The following is a 25,004-nucleotide window of genomic DNA, read 5'->3' as shown; positions in this document are numbered from 1 at the left end:
ATTTTGGAGTAGAGACCGAGAGCGGATACACGAAACTCGGGAAGACCAATCACAAGATGGACAGACGACATAAAGAGGATTTGTAAAAACTGGATTGCAGCAGCGCAAGATATATCAGAATGGAGGTTTTTCGAGGAGGCCTATGTTCAGCAGTGGACGACTATGGGCTGATGATGATGATTTGGGTATATACTCTGATGACAGTGAAAAATCCTTCTATATGAATGAGTCTAGAGTCTATATTCTTTGCCACAAAATCTCTACCACAAATAATGTCATTGAACTTCGAATTAAATTTCAGATGGGGATATTTAGACATAACTTTTAAAAGGCATCAAAAAGAAGACGATGTATACTAACCTGTATATATATATTACTTAACCTCATTCATTATTTTCTGTTTAGATATTTTATAAAATAAGCTGTTTTGTTTGGATAATAAGCTGTTTTTGTTTGGTAATGTTAACCAAATAAAATGTTATTGTCGCTTAAAGGAATAGTTTCTACACAGTTACTTTGTAAATTATGTATGAGAACATATAAAACACAAAGTTCTGTCAGAGTTCGATTTGCTCCTAGTCCCACAGGTAAAGAATAATTTTAATTTATATGTAATATGACAGCCTTTAAATCCTAGAATACTAATTTAAAAAATTACTGATAATCTTGTTGATGCCATTTTGTCGATAGTAGGATAAACTTATTTAGCAATATCTTTATCCCCTTCATTCAGATATGGTGTTCATTAGATATTCACTGTATTAACTTTATTTTTCAGGCAATTTAATAGTTGCCTATTAAGTTGTCTGCAAAACATTTGTACATTTACTGGGTGGGGATGGTTTTCATATAATCAGTTCTCAGGGATAACTCTGGGTTGTCTATCAATGATCTTGGATAATTTATTTCCAATCTTCTGCCTCATTACATAATTTAAGTATATAAGACACACACTTTGTTATAAAAAAACCTGCAAGAGTAAATTTTACAAAATACTGCTTTCATAAGTTGTAGTTTTTCAGTTCTATGAGATAGGTGATCCTTTTTTAGTATAGCGGCATTATTCCTGTTAATTTACGAACATTTATCTTTTTATGGTTCAGAATTAATTTTATTATATAAAAATATAGTATATGGTAGACAATACTGAACACTGTCATATTATTTATATTATTCCGATCCTGTGTTTAGTCAATTGTATTCTGTTTTTATTTATTTATCTCATTATTGGTATTTAGCTTTCTAATTGTTTTCTATATAGTTGAATGCTGCGTAGACTGAGATTTTACTAAGCAAAGTGAAACAAATTGATTTGTGTTTAAAGGAGATACCTAATTTTTCTTCCAATGCTGTTCTCAGTTCTCATAACATGTTAAAGTTTGTTTAATACCTTATTCATGACAAAGAACAGAAAATAATCTGTTATCCAACAAACATTAATTAAAATACTATCTGAATATAAGACCCAAACGGCCCACCTTCAATAGTGTCCTAAACCAATCTAAATGTCTTGATTTCTATTGAGCCAGTCCAGATACTTTTCATGTCATTTTCAAATGTATCATGAATATATATTTAAGGATGATATCAGGATCCAGGCATGATAATTTCTTGACTATCTAGACTTAATCATATTAATACTATCTGTTACATGAGGTTCGTTTAACGGTATACAAATTAATTAATAATATTGTATCTTTTAGCTAAATAACTCAGATTCCTCTTGGCAATCAATTAATAGTATATTTTTAATTTTGTAGGCTTTCTTCACTTAGGAGGATTGAGAACAGCTCTTTATAATTTTTTATTTGCCAAAAAGCACCATGGGAAATTTATTTTAAGAATTGAAGACACTGACCAAACTAGATTAGTTCCAGGAGCAGCTGAGCAATTACAAGAGGACTTAAAATGGTCTGGAATAGACATAGATGAGGGTCCTTTGCAAGGTGGAAATTTCGGTCCATATTTCCAGTCTAAAAGACTAGATATATATAAGTAAGGATCTACCCCAATATTTTAAGTTGAGATTTTTAGTAATTGTGAGGAAGGGAGGAGTATAAATACCAATATAAATTTTTATTTCCCTTTTGTCATATTTCTCTTGTAATATTCTAGACAAATCTAGGAAACTAGAAATATCAATTACTTTCCCAAGTCTAATAAAATATACAATATTAATTTTTAGTTTTTGATTGTTGTTAGTTTTTTAGACTATTTATTTCATTAAATATTAAGTATTAATATATTCTTTAGTTTTTGTATGTGTATTAACCATTTAACTGCCAGACCCAACTAAAAAAAGTTACTCTTAGTTACTTGCAATATGTGTTTATTACAGCATACAAGTTCTTAATGCCTTTTTAACTTATTCATATCATAAGTAGCTCAATGTTTAACTATCTATTTATTTAAGTATATAAACTTTTGTAAAATCATTATCTTCATCCCTTAAATATTACCATTATTTTAACTTTTATGTCTTTTTTAGGGATCAAGTTCAAGTACTTTTAGAAAATGGATCTGCTTATCATTGCTTTTGTACAGATAAGAGATTAGAACTACTAAGGAAGGAAGCACTCAGGAAACAAGAAATCCCCAAGTATGATAACAAGTGTCGACATCTAACAAAAGAAACCTTGAAGAGCCATTTGGATAGTAAAAAACCATATTGCATTAGGTTCAAAGTTGGTAATACTTCAATATAACATTTTTTCTGAATATAAATCACTACTTTTAGTTTTTCTGTTATTTTTTTATACAGATTTCTCACAATTTGTCATCATGTGAATCTAGTTTGTGTCTTTTCAAACTGATATTATGTCAGTACTTAGCAAAAAGTAGTCACTGCCACAGCATACCTCTCTGCATTCTCTCATGTCTTTTTCTTTCAGACAAGTCTTTTGCTTTAATAGTTTGTGATTCACTTTAAATGTTTTGTATCTTGAGTCCACAAATGTTTGTGGATAGTTTTGTTTAGAAAATATATATTCATATAGGTAATGGATTTTGACAAGAGCTATGACCTTGTAAATAACAGGTAAACTTGTGTACTGCATCAGCATGACTCATTGCTCTTGTCAAAATCCATTACCTCTAATTCTAAGTTCATTTTTGTCTCACACATCATTCAATTATTTACAGTGTCTTATCCAAATGTATGTTATTTTTTCAATATTTTTTTTACCTAACCTACTAAGTATTTATATCTTTTTAAATCATCAACTCTTTGGCGTTTCCAAATATTATGACCTTTTTACTTAATTGTTCGAAAAATTGTATAATAGTCATAATACCATCAATTGTTGATTTGTTTTTGGTATGCACTTACAGAATCGTCATTTTATATCTATGATGCTTTCATTTATGTTTTCCCATGATGTTATCTACTCTCGTAAGTGTCGGTGCACTATAACTATGTTTCTTTGTTGGGCTCTGCATTCTTTCGCAATTTCTGTATAGATGGCTTTTTTTTTGGTTTCTTTGATCTCTAAGTCGGCCTTTAATGTTTTTAATTCTACCAGTACTTCCTGGCGTTTTAGAGATTCCTTGGACATTCCATATCACATTCATTAACAGTTTACTTTGCATTTGTCGTGTTACTCCCTGATTCTGACATTGAATTTTAATTGGATTGAATTAAAATTTGTGTCAGGGTTTATTCCCTTAGCAAAAGTGTTCCAGTTCTGTGTCATCAGAAAGACTCTCTTTCTCATATGCTCTATAATACACACTCATTGTATGGAATAGGCACGCAATATACATATCTAGGCACCAATTTAAATAGCCAATGGGACCACTCAACAGAAATTAAACAGCGAATAATAAAAGCAAAAGCAGCATTCGTTAGAATGAGAACTATTTTCAACAGTCGAGACATATCATTAAAAACAAAATGCCGTCTATTGAACTGCTACATATTCACAGTTCTGCTCTACGGAATGGAAGCATGGACACTGACTGTTGCATCTATGAATTGGCTCGAAGCTTTCGAAATATGGTGTTATAGGCGCATCTTACGTATATCCTGGGTTGACAGAGTTACTAATGTGGAGGTCCTGCGTAGAATGGGGAAAGAATGTGAAATTCTCATGACCATCAAAACTAAAAAGTTGGAATATCTAGGTCATGTAATGAGAAATCAAGAACGTTACGGCCTTCTCCAGCTGATTCTCCAAGGGAAAGTAAATGGTAAGAGAGGACCGGGAAGAAGACGCATTTCCTGGCTTCAAAATTTGCGAAAGTGGTATAACACGACTACCACTGAACTGTTCCGCGCTGCAATAAGCAAAGTGAAGATAGCCGTGATGATCGCCAACGTCCGGAACGGATAGGCACTTTAAGAAGAAGAAGTATGGAATAGAAGTTGTAACCCGTTGTAACTTCTTAGTTTTATTACGATTGGTCTTTGTCAACCTTTCTCACTCTCAAGATTTATCTTCTTAAGGCCCCTTATTCATTTACTGAATATTGGCGACAATTCTGGCATACTTATTTAGATCTTGTGTGGTTTGGAAAAGTGCATGGTCTTCGAGGTTTGTCCATTCCTGTATATTCTTTAGCCCCGAGAATTTTTCTCTCGATGGATCTTTTTCATTAAGTTTTCCCCCTCATAATCAATTTTTAAAAATTGGTACCTGGAATTTCTTAATATGTGACCCAGGTGGGCGGCTTTCCTTCATTTCACTATTTCTCTCCCTATTCGGTGCAATATTTCAAAGGCCTCAGTCCTATTCAGGATGTTAGCCTTTATTGTGCAAGTCTTCACCCCATACAGCAGCACTGAGTAAATGCAGCATTCTACAATACAGTACTGTATAGTTAAATTAAGACTCTTATTGCTAAGTAGAGTTTTCATATCCACAAATGTTACTCTTGCCTGTTCAATTCTGCTATGTACTTCTGTGTCTGGCTCAAGATCCTCAGGTATCCATTCTCTATGTCTCTACAGCCCAATTCGAGCCGTGACCTCCCTCATCAAACCTCTCCATCCATTATGGTCTGTAGTATTTCTATTCCATGAATGACTGCCAAGGAGAGGCATGCTCATCCACATAGGTCTCTCAGCTTTCGAGATATGTGAACTTGTAGACTTGACAAATATTATTACCATTCACATTTATCCTTCTGTATTTTGTATCTTGATAACACATTGTATTGGTTTTTAGATGTCAGCTATTATGACTGTGTCATTGGTATAGTTACTAACAAACTTATTCATCTTTATGCCATGCTCAGTATTTCTCAAGTCTCTTTTGAGAATTGCTTTAGAGTAAAGATTGAATGGTAGGGGAGACAAAATGCAACCCTGTCTTAAGCCTTTCTCAATTGGGAAGTTCTGTGTAGTTTCATTCCCCCTTTTACCAATGCTGGTTAATTTAAGTAGAGGTTCTTAATGAATCTTAAAGTCATTATATTCTATTATTTCACTTTATAGCAGTTTTATTAGCTCTGTATCACTGTTAAACTCTTTCCGGTAATCAATGAAGCATAGAAAAATATCTTTGCGCTGATCTTTGCATTTTTGAAGCAATACAGTCAAACGGAAGAGTGCTTTAAGTATGCCGAAGCCTTGCCTGAATCCAAACTGAGTAGACCTAATGTCATTTTACATCTGCTATAAATTATTGTATGTTCTATCTTCAAGAACAGTTTTAGGACTTGACTTATATATAACATATTGATCCTTCAGAACTGGTCACAACTGTTTGTAATAGTTTTTTTCGGAATAGGCACAAAGGTAGACTAGAGCTAGTCCTGCGGTATTTTGCCCTGTCTCAAAGACCTATGTCAGTACTTAATCACTCCTCCATCAAATTATGTGTGAAATAAATAAATTTCCAAACATGGTTATACCGAAGATTATAAGGTTTTGATAATACATATTATTTTATCAATACAGCCAGCCTGGATAAGTTTTTGTAATAAAACTCAACATTTGTTTTCTATAATACTATTACACAAAAGTAATAAACATTTAAGTAATAGGTTCACTTTCCAATAGTTAAAAATAAAATTATTTTTTAGATCAGCGATAAAGAAGAGAGTTTTGATGATATGATTTATGGTAAGATAGCCTATAATATTTCGCTAAATGAAGGTGATCCAGTTATTTTGAAATCCGATGGTTACCCAACTTATCATTTTGCCAATGTAGTTGATGATCATTTTATGGAGATATCACATGTATTGAGAGGCGTTGAATGGCAGATATCTACTACAAAACATATTCTCTTATATAGGTAAAAAGCTTAGAAACAAAACTAACAAAAAGTATAAAATAAATTATTACATTATGTCATTATTATAATAATTATTCAATGAATAGTTCTTTGATTTTTTTTATTTCGACTTGAAAGATATTTTGTTCCAAGACATCTTCATAGAACCTTTAGCTTTAAAGAACACCTACAAAGAACGGCAGCAAAACTAAAAACGCGAAATAATATATAATCCAAAAGCTATGTGGCACCACATGGGGTTCATCAACCTCTGTACTCAGATTATTCACTCTCGGACTTTTATACTCGGCAGCTGAATATGCTTCCCCGGTATAACTTAATAGCAAAAATACTAACATTATTGACACCTAATTAAACTAGAGACAATGCGAATGATATCAGGTACAAACTAGATCCACACCGAACTATTGGCTTCTTATTCTGAGTTCCCACGCGCAGCTCCTACCGCCGAAATTATATCTAGTGCCGATGTCGTTTCTAGAGCCTAGTTGGTTGTCGCTAATTTCATTATTTCAAATCACTTTCTATAAATTCTATTATGGATTATCCTCAAGAACACCTTCAACCCATGGCTCATCAGTGCAATTGTAGGGTGTTTGAACAATCTTTCGCATTATGCTTATTAGGAATTTTTGTGAATGTTGATACTAACTATTTTTTGGTATGGTGCCTGTGCTATAAATATCGTACAGATCTACCAAAATGTCTACCATTTTCTCATAGACAAGTTCTTCGATTCCCGTCGCTTTCTTCACTTTTGTCTGTTTTATTGTATATTTTACTTCTTGTCTTAGAATTTTTGGATCTACGGCCGTCATTCGGTGTGAAAAAACATGATATATATCATATCAAGAATTAGTCATTTTTACGTGTATCAACAAAATAGTCTTTATGTATGTCTATAATATATGTACCATTTAAATTTAACCAGCATTTTGTTTCAGAGCATTTAATTGGGATCCACCACTCTTCGGACATTTGCCGTTATTAATGAATGCGGACGGAACTAAATTAAGTAAACGCCAAGGTGATATTAGAATATCACATTACAAAGATACTGGAGTTTTTCCTCAAGCATTAATTAATCTTATTGTACATTCTGGAGGAGGCTTTTCTAAAGATTCTGAAAGACATTTAAAACCGAAATGTTATAGTATGGATGAATTAACCGAACAGGTAATTTATTGTTATTTCTTCCTTTTCTTATTTCCTTTCAACCTACAACTGACCTTCAAAATCCAATGCATTTTTCTTTTTACTTTATTCATCATCACCATTCTTTATTTACACACAATTTGTTATAATTACACTATAGGACATTATTTAGCGTATGGCTACATCACAGTTAAGTTTTGTGCATAAGTAAAGAGGACAATACACTACAAAGGTAAGATTAGCTATTCTGATAGAAGGAAGAATTCTTCTTGGTAGAAGTGCAAAATGAGGCTGAATTTGCTGTTTGTGCGTACATGGGTTGCTACACCGTAGGCTCTATCGTAGGTAACACCAAGTAGATCATAGCCTCTTGATTTTCCCTCTTGAACTCAATTGGACTTCGTTTTCTGTATGTGTTTCTTGTATTGCGATCAGGTCAATCTCAGTTTGTTTTAAAAATCTGTGTAGAATTTGGCATTTTGCTCTACCTATGCCTCCTATATTAAGTTGACAAACTCGTACAGTTGGTCGTACAATTGGTCTTTAGGTCAGTTTGTTGGCAGTGTCTATGACATATGACTACAGGACATGTCCCAGTGGTCTTCAAGATAAATTTCTTTTTCTTCACATTTAACTATCAATCGTTTATCTCATTCCTAATTAACTTACTTCCTTTTGTTATTATATATTTAATCTCTATCTTTTTCGAACGTCAATTCAAAAAATATAAACAAATAAATAAAAATAATAACTACTGTCTTCATTTTAATAAACTAATCTAATAAAAATTTTATATAGACTTCAACATATGGGTCCTTGACCTGGTTTACTTTTTAAAAACCAACTATCAATCTCGTTCTGAATGTCATTGCCATTGAAAACAGTCAATTATTACTTCTGGAATCTCAGGTTAGTTGGCATTTTCCATTCCGACAGTTTGGTTGTAGAAATAATTTTTTCGAGAAGTGGCTTATGTTCCCGGTTGGTAATCCAATTTCATCGGGATACTGCCGTATAATTTAATACTGTCAAGTATGGTTTCATCAATGTAAACCCAACCATTGTTTGTTTTTGCGGTTATTTAAACCACATCTTTGCATATAACAGTAAAAATTTTACCGTATGTTATATTAATTTAGTGAGATTACTGGCTTTTAGGTTCACTGAAGATGGACTGACTAGTCCGAAAACGTTCTGAACTCTTAATCCATTTGGATTTTTATATTTAATTTTAATTAAATATGCCACTTACAACAGACGGGTTTTACTTCGATGTTCGAGTTTTTTTTAATTAACATTATCTTTTTAGTTTGATGTTTCAAGAATCAACTCACACTCTGGGAAGGTAATGAATGAAAGGCTGTTACAATTTAATAAACTAGAACTGGAAAAGAAAATAAATGATCCTTATGAATTAAATATTTTGGTGGACAAAGTTAAGGAGTTATTAAAAGTTACATTCCCACAAAGGTATTTAACACATTTTTTCAATTCTTTTACTTTTACTAACTTTTTTTTTTGATGGCCTTGGCCGAACCAATCAGCCAGATAAATTGAAAGACAAACAATTTTTACAATCGGAGAAATTTTTCTGTATTTCTGAATTATTTTTTTTTTTAAATAAACATACAATCATCCATACCTTTTTTAATAAATTACAATTACAATTTTTATATATATATATATATATATATATATATATATATATATATATATATATTTTTTTTTTTTTCTGCTATAATTTAATACAATGTCGAAATTGACATTCGACTCAAACACAAAAACGATATTGAAGAAGCTGTAAAATATCTAACGGAACAAATACAACAGGCCGCTTGGAAAGCTACTCTTGTAAAGGAAAAAACCATTGATGAAAGGTATAGTATACCCCTCCACATTAGAACACTAGTAGAAGAGAGAAGAAGAGCCCGTTGCAAATGACAGAGAACAAGAAACGCGATAGATAAATCAAATCTAAACAGGCTCACAGAGACTTCATTCCGCTATCCAAACAGACAAAAACGAATCATTTGAAAGATATGTCACAAACCTTTCTCTTAACGACAACTCTCTTTGGAAAGCCACAAAGAAATTCAAAAAGCCGGTAGTAATGAAATCACCAATTAGGAAAAATAATGGAACCTGGGCTCGATCAGATATAGAAAAATCCAACAGATCTGCAGAACATCTATCAACCGTCTTCTCCACTCCATAGGCCAACGATATTAACGACGAGAAAATTAGAGGCTTCCTTAATGCACTCTGTCAGCTATCATTACCACTAAAATACTTCTCACCAAACGAAGTCCGTAACGAAATCAATCTGCTTAACCCTCATAAAGCTCCAGGATTTGGCCTTATAACTGGCGAAATCTTAAAAAACTCCCAAGAAAAGGTGTCGTCTTAATAACCATTATTTTTAATAGCCTCCTGAGTCTATGCTATTTTCCAGTGCAATGGAAGTATGCACAAATTATAACGATACATAAAACTGGTAAACCTCTAACTGAAGCCAGTTCTTACAGACCAATAAGTCTCCTTCCCACTTTATCAAAAGTCTTCGAACGGTTAATACTTAACAGAATAGAAACAATTATACCTATAGAAAACCTTATCCCAGATCATCAGTTTGGTTTTCGCTCAAATCACTCAACCATACAACAGTGCCATAGATTAGCCAACAAAATAAAAGAGAGCATAGAAGGGAAACAAATCTGTTTATCAGCATTCCTTGATATACGGCAAGCATTTGATAGAGTGTGGCACGAGGGTCTTCTCTTTAAAATAAAAACTCAGCTAACTGACCAAATCTACCTACTCCTTAAATCATACTTGTCCGACAGATACTTCCAAGTTAAATACGAAGGTGATCTATCCAACTACCACCAAATAAAATCCGGAGTACCTCAAGGCAGTGTACTTGGCCCATTCCTTTATCAAATCTTCACTGCTGATATTCCTATTAGCGAAAATACACTAATGACAACATTTGCGGATGACACTGGTATACCAGCATCAGACATCAACGAAATATTATCATTTAACAAATTGCAAAATCATCTCAATTAACTAGAAGACTATCTTAAATGCTGGAAAATAAACGTCAACACAAACAAGTCTTGTCAAGTAAATTTCACAAATCGAAGAATTAGATGTCCACAACTACACCTAAATAATTCACCTATACCAATAAAAACAGAAGTAAAGTACCTGGGCCTTCATCTAGACGAAAAACTTACTTGGAAATCACATATTGCAGCCAAACGACGACACCTCGACCTAAAAGTTAAAAATATGAGCTGGCTAATCAACAGAAGATCGCAACTTTCATTAGAAAACAAACTGACCATCTATAAAACAATACTCAAACCAGTGTGGACATACGGAATTGAGCCGTGGGGCTGTACTAAACCATCCAACACCAAAATACTACAGACATTCCAGTCAAAAACTATTCGTATGTTAGCCAAAGCCCCATGGTATGTGTCAAACCAAACCCTTCATGCAGACCTCAACATCCCCTTCATTAATGATGTGATTGCTGACCACTCCAGAAAATACATAAATCGCAGCGCAGACCATCCAAACCATCTTATAGACGAATTATTCAACCCCCCACTGGTTGACAGACGTCTAAAAAGACTTTGGCCACAAGACCTAGCTGCTAGGTAAACTCCAGAGAGTCGTCAATGGACGACACCTGCCACAAGCCAAGAACATACATCATATTTACTTATTACTGTATTGAAGTAGATTGTAAATTAGCAATAAATAAATAAATAAAAAAAATCTGTTAATTTATTACATGAATATGTATAGCTACAACCAAACTTTAAAATTCTATGCACTTTATGCACACTTTTATAAAAATATGAAAAATTTGACATTTTTGCATTTTTTATGCATAACATGCAAAATATGTATGCAATTTGTATATTTGCCCAACTCTTATCCTAGACTTTTATATGCAACTTCAAAACTTTTTGCTGTACTTTTATAATGTTATTGTTTTAGGATACAGAATAATTCTTTACAAATAAACGATGAACAAATTAAAGATATTTTATGTTGGTCTGCACCTAGAATCAATCAGCTTTCAGACCTTGTGTCCAATAAATTTAAATTTGTTTGGTTTATACCAACACATACTACAGTAATTAATAACGAAGTCGAAATTTTAACACTATTTAAGTCCAAACTTGAAAATCAAAACGATTTGAAAATGGACGAAGTGACTGGTGTGCTGAAAGAATTTTGTCAAGATAATGGCGTTAAATACGGAGAATTTATGCAGATGTTAAGGCATGTTTTAAGTGGTTTGAAGGTAAGAGGAAGTATATTTCTGTAGACTAGAATAAGCTCTGTGCAAGATTTTTCTTCAAATCAGAATATACCGGGTGATTGATTAGTGTGAGGAAGTTCAGTAAATCTGTTATAATAAAAGGTATAAAAAAAGTTATTTACAAAAAATGTAGATAACTTTAAAATCAATATTTTAAAATTAGTTTTAATCTTAAACAATCTTACAGGGTGTTTCAACGGCATGCCAAATCAAAGTTAAATTTTTTAAACGGAACACCCTGTATTTTATTCTAAATTTGAAATGTGTTTCACTTCACCTGAAGTTGTAACCTTTTATATTAGGTATTTAAAAAAAATGTAAGAAATATTACATAAAAATCATATTAAGTTTAACGCTCTGTGTTTGCAATTTGTAGAAAACCAGAAGTTTTCGCTACTTTCTACAATCTTGTCTATACATTTCGGTAGTTCCAACAAACTGCTGACAAGAACGACTGTATTATTAGCATATCTCATATTATTAATTTTTTTGCCGTTTATTATGATTCCTGCTCTATTATCTTTAAGAGTCTCTGCGAAGATGTTTGCTGAGTAGAGATTAAATATAAGTGGGTGCAGTACACATCCCTGTCGTACAACTTTTCTTATGGGTATCTCCTTCGATCTGTTGCCCTCCACCCTTATTTGAGCTATCTGATGACAATACAGTTCTGTAATAATTTGTAAGTGACCCATCTATACCCGTTGTCCTGCTAGTTTGAGTATTTCTGCTAGTTTTTCGCATTGAACGCAATCAACAACATTAGCTCCGTACAACTGAACAGGTGTAGCCCTCTATAGGTTATTATATTATCACCATAAGATTTACACCATTGAAAACATTTATGAATCTGCAGTAATAAAATCAAAATTTTATAATTAATCGTAGTTATTGTCTATAAATTAATTATTTATGTATAACTAGCGTTATCGTAGTATTTATATATTACAAAGAGATTTGTTGAAGTTTAAATTTGGATGATAATTTTAAAAGAACAGTAAGTTAAATTGATAGATTATAAACATTTTACTAGCTTATTATTTATATTTTTGAACAATAATATAATACTAATTTATATATTTTATATTTATATTATACCAATTTATATATTTACAGAGTTTATCTGTTCTAAACGTTGCCGTTATGCTAATTTCAGTACTGATTTCAGTACTAAAAATATTAGTTAGTTGCGCTAGTCGATTTAGTATGAAAAATGTGGGTTTGTGTTTGCAACTCAGTTAATTTTAATTAGCATGTAGGCATGCGCTCAACCAATTTTGTATTGATAATCTAACAATGAAGTTTGTTTTATGCTTAGAGTAAACAAAACACACAGGTAAATAATGATGGTGAAAAAGAAGTTAAAATTATGTGCAGTAGATTTAATTGCAATAATGATGCTTAAGAAAAAAAAAAAATAATAATAAACTTTTAAAAAAAGCTTATGTGGAGTAAAAAATGGATCGAGAGAAAAAGAGGGTTATGCAAAGGAATAGGTATTTAATAAATTGAATGAAGAATTATTAGTAGAAGACCTTTTGGCATATAGAAACTTTTTACGAATGAATAATAATTTGTTTAAAACATTGTTAAAACTAGTTGAGAATAACCCCACTTTTAGTTAATATTTTATCATTTTTAGTAAAAGAAATTAGGACATGCTCTAATTTTTAGTACCTACTGAAACGGCGCGCGCATCTAATTTGTAGATACAATATTTTTAGTACTAAAAATTCAGTACTGAATTTAGCATAATGACAAGCAGACCTAAAAAGAGTTTAAGTAATTATTTGAATAATGATTTTTGAGATCCTAATCCTAACCTTACTTTTTGTACAATTGTAAATACAGATTTACTGTTTTCAATATAGAAATTGAGTAAATTTTTTCTTTTTTCGATTATAATTTAATGTCATTAAGAAATAATATTAAAAACTGAATTTTTCTTTAAATTTTAAGACTAAAAATATGGATGCTGCAATTCCACAGTTTTCATTGATGCTTTTTATAATTTTTACGCGGAAATCGATAAAAAGTTCAACCACGTTTACTATTACTGTAGCAGTTTGCGATGCAACAAATATTGCCTGCCATCGTTTAAAATAATTATATGTATAATATTATAAGTTATAAAAATCTTACGGTGATGATAAATTTGACCGATATGAGCGCTTTAAACGTGATGTATATCTCCTCCCGTCAGCTGCACAGAACGAATAAAGCAGGCGCATATTTCCACATTTATATCACGGACTCTCTGTAAAAGTATATTGAGTGCGAATAAAGCATCACGAGTTCCCACACCGTTTCTGAAGCCCAATTGGGTGTCGTGTCTCTTGTTGCTCGCACTTCTTGTATATACGGACGTATATGACTTTCAAGAACGTTTTTAGTACATGAAACATCAAGCCTATCATGCGACAATCGTCACATTTAAATACATTAGTTTTTTGGGGCAAGATGAGGAAGGTTAATTTCAGCCAATATGAAGGTATTTTTCCAGTTATGTAGATGGTGTTGAACAAATCTGTCAAAAGACATAACACCAAACCGTCTTCGTTTGCCAGGAACTTTGGATTTTTGGCGTGTACCCCATCATGTCCTATGGCTTTACCATCTTTCTGTAGTAGGACGGCATGTTATACCTCTTCTTTAGCGATGACAGGTTTCTTTGTTTCTTTTTATTGATCTCATTGCCATGTGGGGGTCGCTGTAGTCGTTCGTCGTTTCACATATTCATAACATTCAGCGAAAAACAATAATAACGGAATCTGCAGAGGAAACTGTCGGAAAAGCCAAAAAGCAAATAAATGCGGAATGGTATGATGATGAATGCAGTACTGCAGTAGAGGAAAAAAGGCAAGCTATGCTTACCCAACTTCAAAGAAACACAAGAAATAGCCGAGAAATTTATAACGAAAAGAGAATACAAGTGACTAGAATATGCAGAAGAAAAAAAGAGGGACTTAGAAAAAACAAGTACAAGAAATCCTAGAACATAACAGACATGAGAGCAGAAAATGCTATAAAAGAATAAAAGAAAGCACACAGTAATTTAGACCAAAATTGATAATATGCAAAGACAAGGACGGAGAACTACTAACAGAGAAACAAAAAATTATAATGAGATGGAAAGAATACTTTGAATATTTGAATACTTTGAAGAATACAAATACGACATAGAACTATATAATATGTATAAATATAGAGTTTAAACAAGCTTTTGATAGTGTGAAAAGAGACAAAATGCTAGAAGACCTCCGAAATCTAGATATACCAAAAAAATATATCAGCCTCATAAAAATGACGTTGCAGGTTTCAAAGCCGCAGTTAGAGTAGATGGAGAACTGTCTCCCCTGTTTGACATCAACATGGGGATGAGACAGGGACACGCACTTTCAACCATGCTGTTCAACCTAGTTCTTAAAGCAGTCATCAGAAAAACCAATGTAATCGGCCATATAAACACCAAAACATTACAAATTACTGCATATGCAGACGATGTCGCTGTTATTAGTAGAAGCAAGACACGACTAATGGAAACGTTCAAGGAAATTCATCCTGAAGCACAAAAAAGAAGGCTTTAAATTAACCGAAACAAAAACTAGTACATGACCATCAAAAGAACACCTGAGAATGAAAATAATATAGCAATAGACAACTATACTATTGAACGTGTGGATGCCTTCACATATCTGGGCACAGAAATCAATCAGAAGAATTCCGTAAGTAGAGAAATTAATGCACGTATTTCCAGTGGAAATCGTAACTATGCTAATAAAAGATTGATGACATCGAAATTATTAAACAAAAGAACCAAAATGACTCTCTACAGAACTTTGATTAGACCCGTAGTAACATATGGTTGTGAAATCTGGGTAATGACGAAAAAAGAGGAAGCCCAACTCAGGATATTCGAGAGAAAGATACTGAGAAAAGTATATGGTCCGGTGCAAGAGGAAGACGGCACATGGAGAATCAGGAGATACGACGAGGTTAACGAACTGAATGAAGGGTATGACATGTAAGGTTTGTGAAAAGTCAAAGACTGTCATGGCTGGGATATGTTCAGCGACAAGAAGACACGAAAACGATAAAGAAGATGTTACAGTGGAAGCCGGTAGGAAGGCGGAAAAAAGGAAGGCCCAGGACGAGATGGTTGGATGACGTGGAAGACGACCTGAAAACCATGAATATAAGACAATGGAGGAGAAATGTCCAAGAGAGATCTGAATGGAAGGATATAGCCAGACAGGCAAAGACCCATCCAGGGTTATGATGCCAAAAGAAGAAGAAGAATTCTTTCCAGCGAATATTTTCCATCACTTCCTATAAGGATCTGACTGTTATTATTTTTAAATATTCCTCTGGTATTTTTGTAATTCCTGCCTGTTATTTTTGTCGATTTTTTTATGTACGTTTTGTAAGTCGTATTTTTGCTGTAGTTGTTCAATTTCCGCCCATCTCTCTGCCATCCATTGTTTTTTGCTTGTCTACACTTTCAACAAATGATTTTATCTAATTTCCTGTATTTATCAGTATTTTTTACAACTTGTTATAATAAGGGGATAATTCGAAGTCACGTTCAAGTAACTAATACATTTTTTATCTAATTCCAAGCTCTTGCCTTTTCTTTTTAACATGTGCTATCCACCTGAGTCTTGCATCAAGAGTGATACTCCGATATTTTGCAGTATTCTCACGTGGAACCTGGACTGTGATATGAAAAACTGAAATCAGTCTAAATCGATTTGATTTTGTTCACCATGATTCTCCATGATTTAGTCCAATTGTTAATCTGACATAAGGAGTTCTGCAGAGTATCTTGATTACACTCAGAGGTTTGTCTGATGTAATTATTTATTAAAATATAACTCTGTTTAAATTTAGCGGTGTTTTTTTACGCTGAGAAGTTCTCAAATTATCATCTTGCATAAGAACATCTTTTCGGAACTTTTACACTCCTTCAAACAAGTCTCCTTTATAAACATTTATTTAAATATTATATTGACACATTAATAATGCATCGAAATTGTTCAACAATAATAATATTGCAGCTTAATTGGCTGGTAATTTACTAAATGGTTTCTGATACTCCCTCATATTGGTTTTACACACGAATATTATTTCCTTTATGACCAGAAATGATGCTATACTTAAAAATGTGTGCTTCAATTGAAAGAACCACAATAACAAGAAATAGATATGGTTACTGTAATTTGGTGAACAATTCCTCAGTCCTCTCGCATTCTTTTATAGTTCCAATTGAAGTAGTTTTGTTCTAAAATTCAATTTTTAAATCATTAAGGAATATATAGGAACCTTAAGAGTGCAGGCGCAAAATTTCGGGCCATTGCTTTTTAAATGCATTCATTTTTTTCGAATCCTGAGAAAACTAATAAGTATTTTTGAAAAATATAAACGCAGAATGAAATATTACATTATTACTGAGAGCTAAAAGTCGTTTAAAAATTCTATAATATTTATTTTAGTAAGTTACAGGGGTGAAAAAGAAGTGAAAATTAAGTGTGATTTTTAATTTCAAATATCTCATTCAAAAGAAACTTTTTCTTTACTCTAAGGGACTTTGGCCCTCGGCAATAATGTAATCTTTCTTTCTGCGTTTAAATTTTTCAAAAATATTCATTAGTTTTCTCAGGATTCGAAAAAAATGAATGGATTTAAAAATCATTGGCCTGAAATTTTGCGCCTACGCTCTTAAATGAAGGTTAAATTTATCATTTCTTGCTTTTTAGGAAGGACCGAGCATAGCAGAAATGATGGTAATACTAGGCAAGAAAAATGCAATAGATAGATTAAACTTATACATAAATCAAACAAAAAGCGTGAGGTAAATATATACTTTATTGGTGAAGGTATACATTTTGTTACCCAAATTTGAAATAAACAATTTAAATAGAAAATCTTAATAAAAACATTTCTTAAATTCCTTAAGTGCTTTCGCTGTACTTAAACCTTTCCTTCCTTCCACTTATACAGTAAATATTTTCAATGTATATTTCTTTGTTCATGTCAAAGAGAATACGAATTTTCGCAAATATGTTACGAATTAAATAACCAAAAATAAAAAAAATATTTTATTTTAAAAAATAATTTCCAAAGACTGAGGTACCAGGATTTTATAATAAATTACAGATTTATTTACAGATTAAAAAAAAAATGATTACAAAACGAAAACAATCTTTTTATGGACAGATCAAAAATTATTACGCAAATAGTAACTCACAATAATTTGGATAAGAAACATTTTTAACATGGTTGACTATATTTTTAATTCAGTTTTATAAAGAATATAACAACTATAATGAATCTACAATTTTTATTTTGATTTTGGCAATAGCAATATACCAAAAGTCCTCTTTTCTACCCTTTCTTTATTTGTATGTCCTGATTTCTTTTTAACCAAAGTTTGTTCGTTGATTATTTTAATAGCTATTGCATTATCCACGGATTATTTTGGTATTATCACTCCTTTTTACTCACAAAATCATGAAAGTAAGCCGTTTGACTATCTACAATGAATAAATAGATCAAACAAAAACAGCAATATGACGAACGACGATGATTTATAATGGACACTTTCAGTTTTGACAGTGTTTTGTCAGCATGGTTGTGTACAATTATATATAAATATATATATATATATATATATATATATATATATATATATATATATATATATATATATATATATATATTCTCTTTTTTTTTAAAGAGACTTAAGAATAAGTTTACGCTTGCCACTAACCTGAGAAACATTCTGGAGATGTTTGTTGGCTTTGTGTTGGAGTTCGTATTCAGCTATCCGTTACCTGACGGGATCAAAATGAGATCGAAATGATGTCATAGTACGATGCTGTTACCGAATTAAAACACAAAGACTGACAAATCGTACGCAACAGTAGAGATATAATTTCAATCGATATTATAGTAAACCATATTCTTTCGTGAATTAATTGTAGTACTAAAGTAACTGAATTAAACATGTTAATGCACATGAACTGTATATCGCACTTGAAATGTATTTGTCATAAGTGGAAAAAAGACAAAATTATATTTCATAAAATTGATAAAAAACAACAATATCCTAAATAAGATTTATTTTATGGAATAAATTCTTTACAAAACTTAAACTAACTAGAGCAAATTTGTAACTAGAGTATTCTGAGTAAAGTTTAAGTTGCTTGGAAGTATTAAAAAAATTCAAACTGGAAGAGATCATTAAAACACCAAAAATTAAAATATTCGTCCATTATTGAATTTTTGGCGGTTGGCTTACTTAATATATCTTTATTTTGATATATTGATGAAATATTGATGTAAACTATCCTCCAGAGTCTATTATTGGCTTGTCTGTTTTATATTTTAACATGTGATTGAGTATGAATCATACTCATATCATTTATATTTAGTATTTTGTCCGCTCTGTAGGTCAATACTTAGCCCATACTTACTTTTTTTGTCAGCAGTGTAGCCGTATTTAAATTCAACCACACTACGTCCAGAAAATTTTCAAATGCCCTAATATAAAATCTGAAATTTGAATTTGATGGGCATATAGTGAATAGTACTTTGACTGCTTCTGGAAGGCAAGACTCTAGAAAATTAAAACATGTTTATGTAAAATTTATATTTTTCTCTATGGTATAACAGATTGTTCTTATTGCAGATAGATTCTCTCATAAATGGATTCAGACATGGCAGACTTAATAACCTTAATAAATTGGTAATAATCCGAACACCCATTTTTATTGTACTTATTTTATTTCTGTATGTTATGTTAAAATTTATAGACAGGGTGAAATTTTCATCAATATATCACTTACCAGCATATTTGATAGAAAACAAAAATATATACATGTATTTTTAACGATATATCTTTTCGAAATTAGAAATAGCTTAAGGCTTTATAAAGTACATATTTCTGAGCTAGACAAATGTTAATGTTGTTATAGGTTGTATATTTTATATCCAGTGAACTTGAAAGTTCACTGAAATATTAGTTATAAAATTGTATTATTGTTTATGTTCCAATAAATATAATTAAATACCCCAAGGCAGTAATTGAAGCTTTGACCAACCAAGGCATTGACAAACCGTAGATAGAAACTTTAGCAATACCGACAAGCAAAAGCTCAGGTAAAAATGTGTGAAAACGCTCCAGAATTTCCCACTACCAGAGGCGTCCGACAAGGAGACGCAATATTACCAAAGCTCTTCACTGCAGCTCGAGAAAATATATTCAACAAAATGAACTGGTATAACAAACGAATATCCATTTATGGAGAATACCTCAGCCATCTAAGATTTGCCGACGACATCGTTCTGCTTCCCAATAATCCTGCAGAACTACAAGAACTATAAGCGACCTAAATGCAGCTAGCAATGAAATTGGCTAAAAATGAACTTGAGAAAAACAAAAACCGTGTACAACGACCTAGTGGTTGTCCAAGATGTAATAATAAACAACGCTGCAATTGAGACAGTAGACGAATATGTATACCTAGGACAATTAATACATAAATCTGGCTCCTTACTTCCAAAAATCAACAGAAGAATGAAACTAGCTTGGACATCCTTTGGTAGAAATATTCTATAGTAGTTATATTCAAATCGAAGATGCCAATCCACCTGAAGAAAAAAGCATTCGATCAGTGTATACTACCAATCATGACATACGGCTGCAAAACTTGGACACTAAAGAAAGAGATAATATCGAAACTCAAAGGTTAATGGAGCGATGCATGCTAGGTCAAAGAAAGATCGAAAAAGAAGAGAATGGATCAGACAGAAAACCAAGGTTATTGATGTAATCCATAGAATTAAATCTTTAAAATAAGCTGAAATTTGAAATATTTATTTTGTATGACGTTCTGTTCACTTTATAATGCTCTAAAAATGTTGGTTTCTATATTTCAACGCATATTTTTTCGGTAAAAAATGAAGATGTGAAGGAAAAACAAAGATTTATGTCTTCTTTTAAAACTATAACTTTTTTTCTCCGTCGTTTGTTCTGTCCTGCAAAAACCTCGACCCCGAAATCTTTAAATGTTAATGACTATCTCATGCGGGTACTTTTGTACTCTTTAAATTCTTTAGACAACTGAACGATTCTTCTGTGGAACTGCTAGTACACGACATAGTCAAAATCAAACGTCCATCTATAAATCACATTAATGCGTATCCAAGTTGAGTAACAGTCGTATATAAGTTGGATATTCTTTGAACAAATAATGCGTTAGTTAGATATAACGATTACCACTACCTACGATAGACGGCAGTTAGCTTCCGAAGGTAAGTTTAGGTTTATAATGTCAACAACTTAATATAATTTTTTTCAAATCGATTCGGCTTTTAACTAACACTAAATTTGAAAGGATGCACCACTCATATCCATGTACACTATGGTCTTGGACCAAGGTTTCTGTAAGAAATTTACGGATTATAAGTTTTTGTTGCCATTAATACAAATTGCTATACTCGGTTCGCTGATCTCAGTCCCGACTGCTTAGTAAATCTAGTAATTATTTTTTGTTTATATTCTTTAAACGTAAAGAAGTTCGAACATCGTTGTGTCAAGTGTATAGATAATGTGTAATAAACGGCCACTTTATTTAAATTTTCCTTTTTATTTTGTAGGTTAAGTACTTATTGGACCACCCTCGTATATCATACTTTTTTTTTTTATATATTTTTTAATTTTGAATGCCAGTCGGATGGCTTCTTCAGGCTTCGTCAGGCAGAGTCAAGTAGATTGGGGTCGGACAGGAGAAATATTTTAATAGTTCCTGTTTAATGGAGTATTTCTTTGTTTTACATATACAGTGTAAAAAATTACCGGAAAATGGGAACATGCAAACATGAAAGAAGCAACGAAAAAAATAGGAAAGGAAAAACTTGATCAACTCAGTTGCAACAATACGGCAAATAGTACTTCAACAAACTGTTATTTATTTACCTAAAAGAAAGATGCAAATTAAGAAATTAAAAAATAAGAAAAATATTTAATAAACGAATTTAAAAAGAAGGTCTAAGAAAACATAAAATGTTAAAATATTTTTAAATTTGATAAGACCAGCAACCAAAAATAAAGCAAATGTTAAATCGTTAAATAAAATTATTTGAACGTAAAGTTTTCAAGAAGACTAGATTCAGTGTTCTTCATGCCAAGATAGCATGAAAATTGTGCCAACTTAGAGTAGGAGAACCATCAATTTTACATCTCTGATATTTGCACCAAAGTTGACTGATGGATACGTCGACCTAATATGTTAAAAGCCAATTTTAAATACTATTAACCATTGTAATAATTTTGTATTAAAATCACTTCTTTTTTATTATTTGTATCTAGGGTTTTTAATGGGTCCAATACCACTCAATTTTAAAGACCATTAAGCATTGTATTAATTTTGTATTAATTACAATTCGTTCTTTTTATTTGTTGTGTATTGGATTTGTAACAAAAAAAAACATTATTTTGTATTTTTCTCATTATTTGTGCGTGTGTCCAATATCACTTTCCACGTTTTCAAATCAAATTTATATTAAATGATTTAAACATATTTGTATAAATTCTTATTAGGATAATCTATGTTAAAAAAAACTTAAAATGCTATGTACTTTTACCAATTATTATATATAATAAATAAAACATTTATTTTTTAACGCATCGAAGGAAATCTTGTATCTCATGAAAGGTAATGTTTTATGTATCTCGTCTTTGTATGTATCTCGTATATGTGTATATATTTTTATTTTGAATCTCATACTGTATATTCTTAACAAGCTACATCATTGTGCTGTTAATCAAAATACAGGTGCCATTAAATAAATTACTATTTAAAAAAATACATTTCCATTGATGGGATTTGTCGCAAGCTATGTCGCATGTTAACTTAATTTTAATCTATTCTACAAATCAGTCAACATATTGTGGGGTTCAAAATTAGGTCATCCAAAGTTATTATTGGAAAATTTAAACAATTAAACGACTTTATAGTACAATGGTTGATTGTTTCAGGAATAAGTATCAGTATATTTGACCTAGATTCTCAGCCATTTAGTATTAGGTAATTTATTTATCACACGATAGTTAAAATAATCCACAGAAAAGAAGATATCAATTTATTACAAAAGTTCTTAAAAAAAAATCTTAACACAACAATCGCAACATAAAAGTCACAACAACAGTATTAAGTAACCTTGTCTTGTAAACTGCCCTAAACGTTCTTGGGTAATAGCTGCCTTAAAATATTGAATATATGACAAAAATAATGTTTTATTTGTATTTTTTTTATGAAACCGTGAAATATTTTATGGAGGGTTTCGTATTTTGCATCTATAAGACATAAATACATTGCCATTTCTGTCTAAAAGTTCGACGTTTACCTATACTACGCCGTAAAGTATTAAAAACTCTAGCGATTTGTATTTAGTTGATACAGACAAAGTTCTTTCTATGTTTTGTCATTCTTTTATTTATGTAAAAACAGTAGCCAGGATTGAAATAGAGTTGTTATTATTGTAAATAATCTTACATTAAGTCGACCAATAAGACTACCTGTTATCTCCAAAATATTTGAAAGACTGCTACTACAAAGAATAAATGCTGATCCTGATACTCAAGGATGGATAACGTATGGTCCTAAAGTTTTGGGAAAAATTTCAAAAGCATATAACTCTGACCACAATAATCTTATATTTTTATTAAATTATTCAACAATTTAACTTAACTATCCTTATTATAAATCAAAATTCAAATGACAGACAAGGGACCATTATTTTCGATTTGCCTAATAATTCCCCTGACACGCGTCCCTGACGCGTCAATTTCTCTAATTTTTGTATATATGCGGCGTCTTAACTGTTCCTGATTTTGTGCTTCCCATCGGTTATTATAGACTTTCCGACTTAATATTGCCCAGAACTCTTCAATTGGACACGCCTGTTGGGGGGATTGTCTGCTTTCGGTACAAAGGTAATGTTGTTAGTTTTGTACCAGTCCCTTGTGATCCTTGCGTAATGACATGAAGCAAGATCTGGCCAAAAGACTATTTGATCATTTGCACGATGTGTGTTCACAAACTGAAGCAATTTAGAGAGACATCTTTGAATATAAATATTTGCGTTTAAGGCTTCGCCTCGAACAACACCAATGTAGGGCTGTGAGATAAAGCCAGCCTCAGAAATTGCACACCATACCAAAATTTTGTCCTCAAATGTTTTTTTACTTTTGAATTTTATTTCATCAGGTACATTTTCGTAATCGTTCGTGTAAAACCCATCGTTACGCTTCATCTCAGAGTTGGACAAAGTAAAATATTTTTCATCGCCCATCACGATCAACTTGTTGACGAAATGCACTCGCCTTAACGCGCGGCAGCATCTCGGAATTCTCTCTAATTGATCCTCTGTGTATTTTGGAGCTTTCCTTCTTTTCCGGTAGATAATATTGTTACTCGATAGGGTCCTGTATACTGTAGTCTTTCCAACATGAAATCTTCTGGCCAGTTTTCGCTGTGAGACCCCAATTTTGTTCTTAGCTGCTTCAGGCTTGCGTCTCTTATATGGTTCAAAATCCGCGGTCGGCCACTTTTACGCAAAACACATGGTATCCCTTCTTCACATTCTCTGATTGTGCGATAAATTGTCGATTTGCTTATGTTTTGATCTCGATAAATATTAACAATATCTCGTTTCGACATTCGCCCAACCATATTATAAACACCTCGACGAATATCAATTTTATAAGATATTTTGCAGAGCACAAACCAAAATATTCTGCTTTGTTGATTAAATGTCAATAACTGATGACATTTCAATTCCATGGCCTTCTTTGTTAAATGCATTTTGCTTCTCAATTAGACCAGGTGAAATTTTTCCCAAAACTTTAGGACCATACGTTATGAACTCACCAATTTGGCTATAGAGAGAAACACTTAACTGTTAAACAAGTCCACAGAATTATTTATAATATATACCAAGGATTAAAAGACAAACATGCATCACCGTATTTCTAAATGTCAGTAAAGTCTTTGACAAGGTGTGGCACACAGGATTGTTAGTTAAGGTAAAAAAGTATCTTTCCATCTTCTTGTAGTGCTTATCCGTTTCGGATGTTGGCGACCATCATGGCAATCAGGACCATCATGTATTTTGCAAACTGCGGCTCTAACATGATTTGTGGTTGTTGTGTTGAACCAGGTACGTAGATTTTTCAGCAGGAAAATCCTTCGCCTTCCTGGTCC

General features: G+C 32.0%; 1 protein-coding gene across 1 annotated transcript; it reads left to right on the top strand.

Annotated features, from left to right (window-relative positions):
- Window positions 1-353: 353 nt before the first annotated feature.
- On the top strand, window positions 354-17,660 carry GluRS-m (putative glutamate--tRNA ligase, mitochondrial). Its single transcript, XM_072535300.1, has 8 exons — window positions 354-587; window positions 1,761-1,995; window positions 2,489-2,684; window positions 6,025-6,239; window positions 7,184-7,415; window positions 8,704-8,864; window positions 11,409-11,718; window positions 17,493-17,660. Exons 1-8 carry the CDS (start codon window positions 476-478, stop codon window positions 17,589-17,591), a joined length of 1,560 nt encoding a protein of 519 aa, XP_072391401.1. The 5' UTR covers window positions 354-475; the 3' UTR covers window positions 17,592-17,660.
- The last annotated feature ends 7,344 nt before the right edge of the window (window positions 17,661-25,004 follow it).

This window comes from Diabrotica undecimpunctata, chromosome 6, assembly GCF_040954645.1.
Source record: "Diabrotica undecimpunctata isolate CICGRU chromosome 6, icDiaUnde3, whole genome shotgun sequence".
Taxonomy (NCBI): domain Eukaryota; kingdom Metazoa; phylum Arthropoda; class Insecta; order Coleoptera; family Chrysomelidae; genus Diabrotica; species Diabrotica undecimpunctata.
Note: the sequence above shows the minus strand (reverse complement) of the source record. Positions and strands in the feature narration are given on the sequence as shown.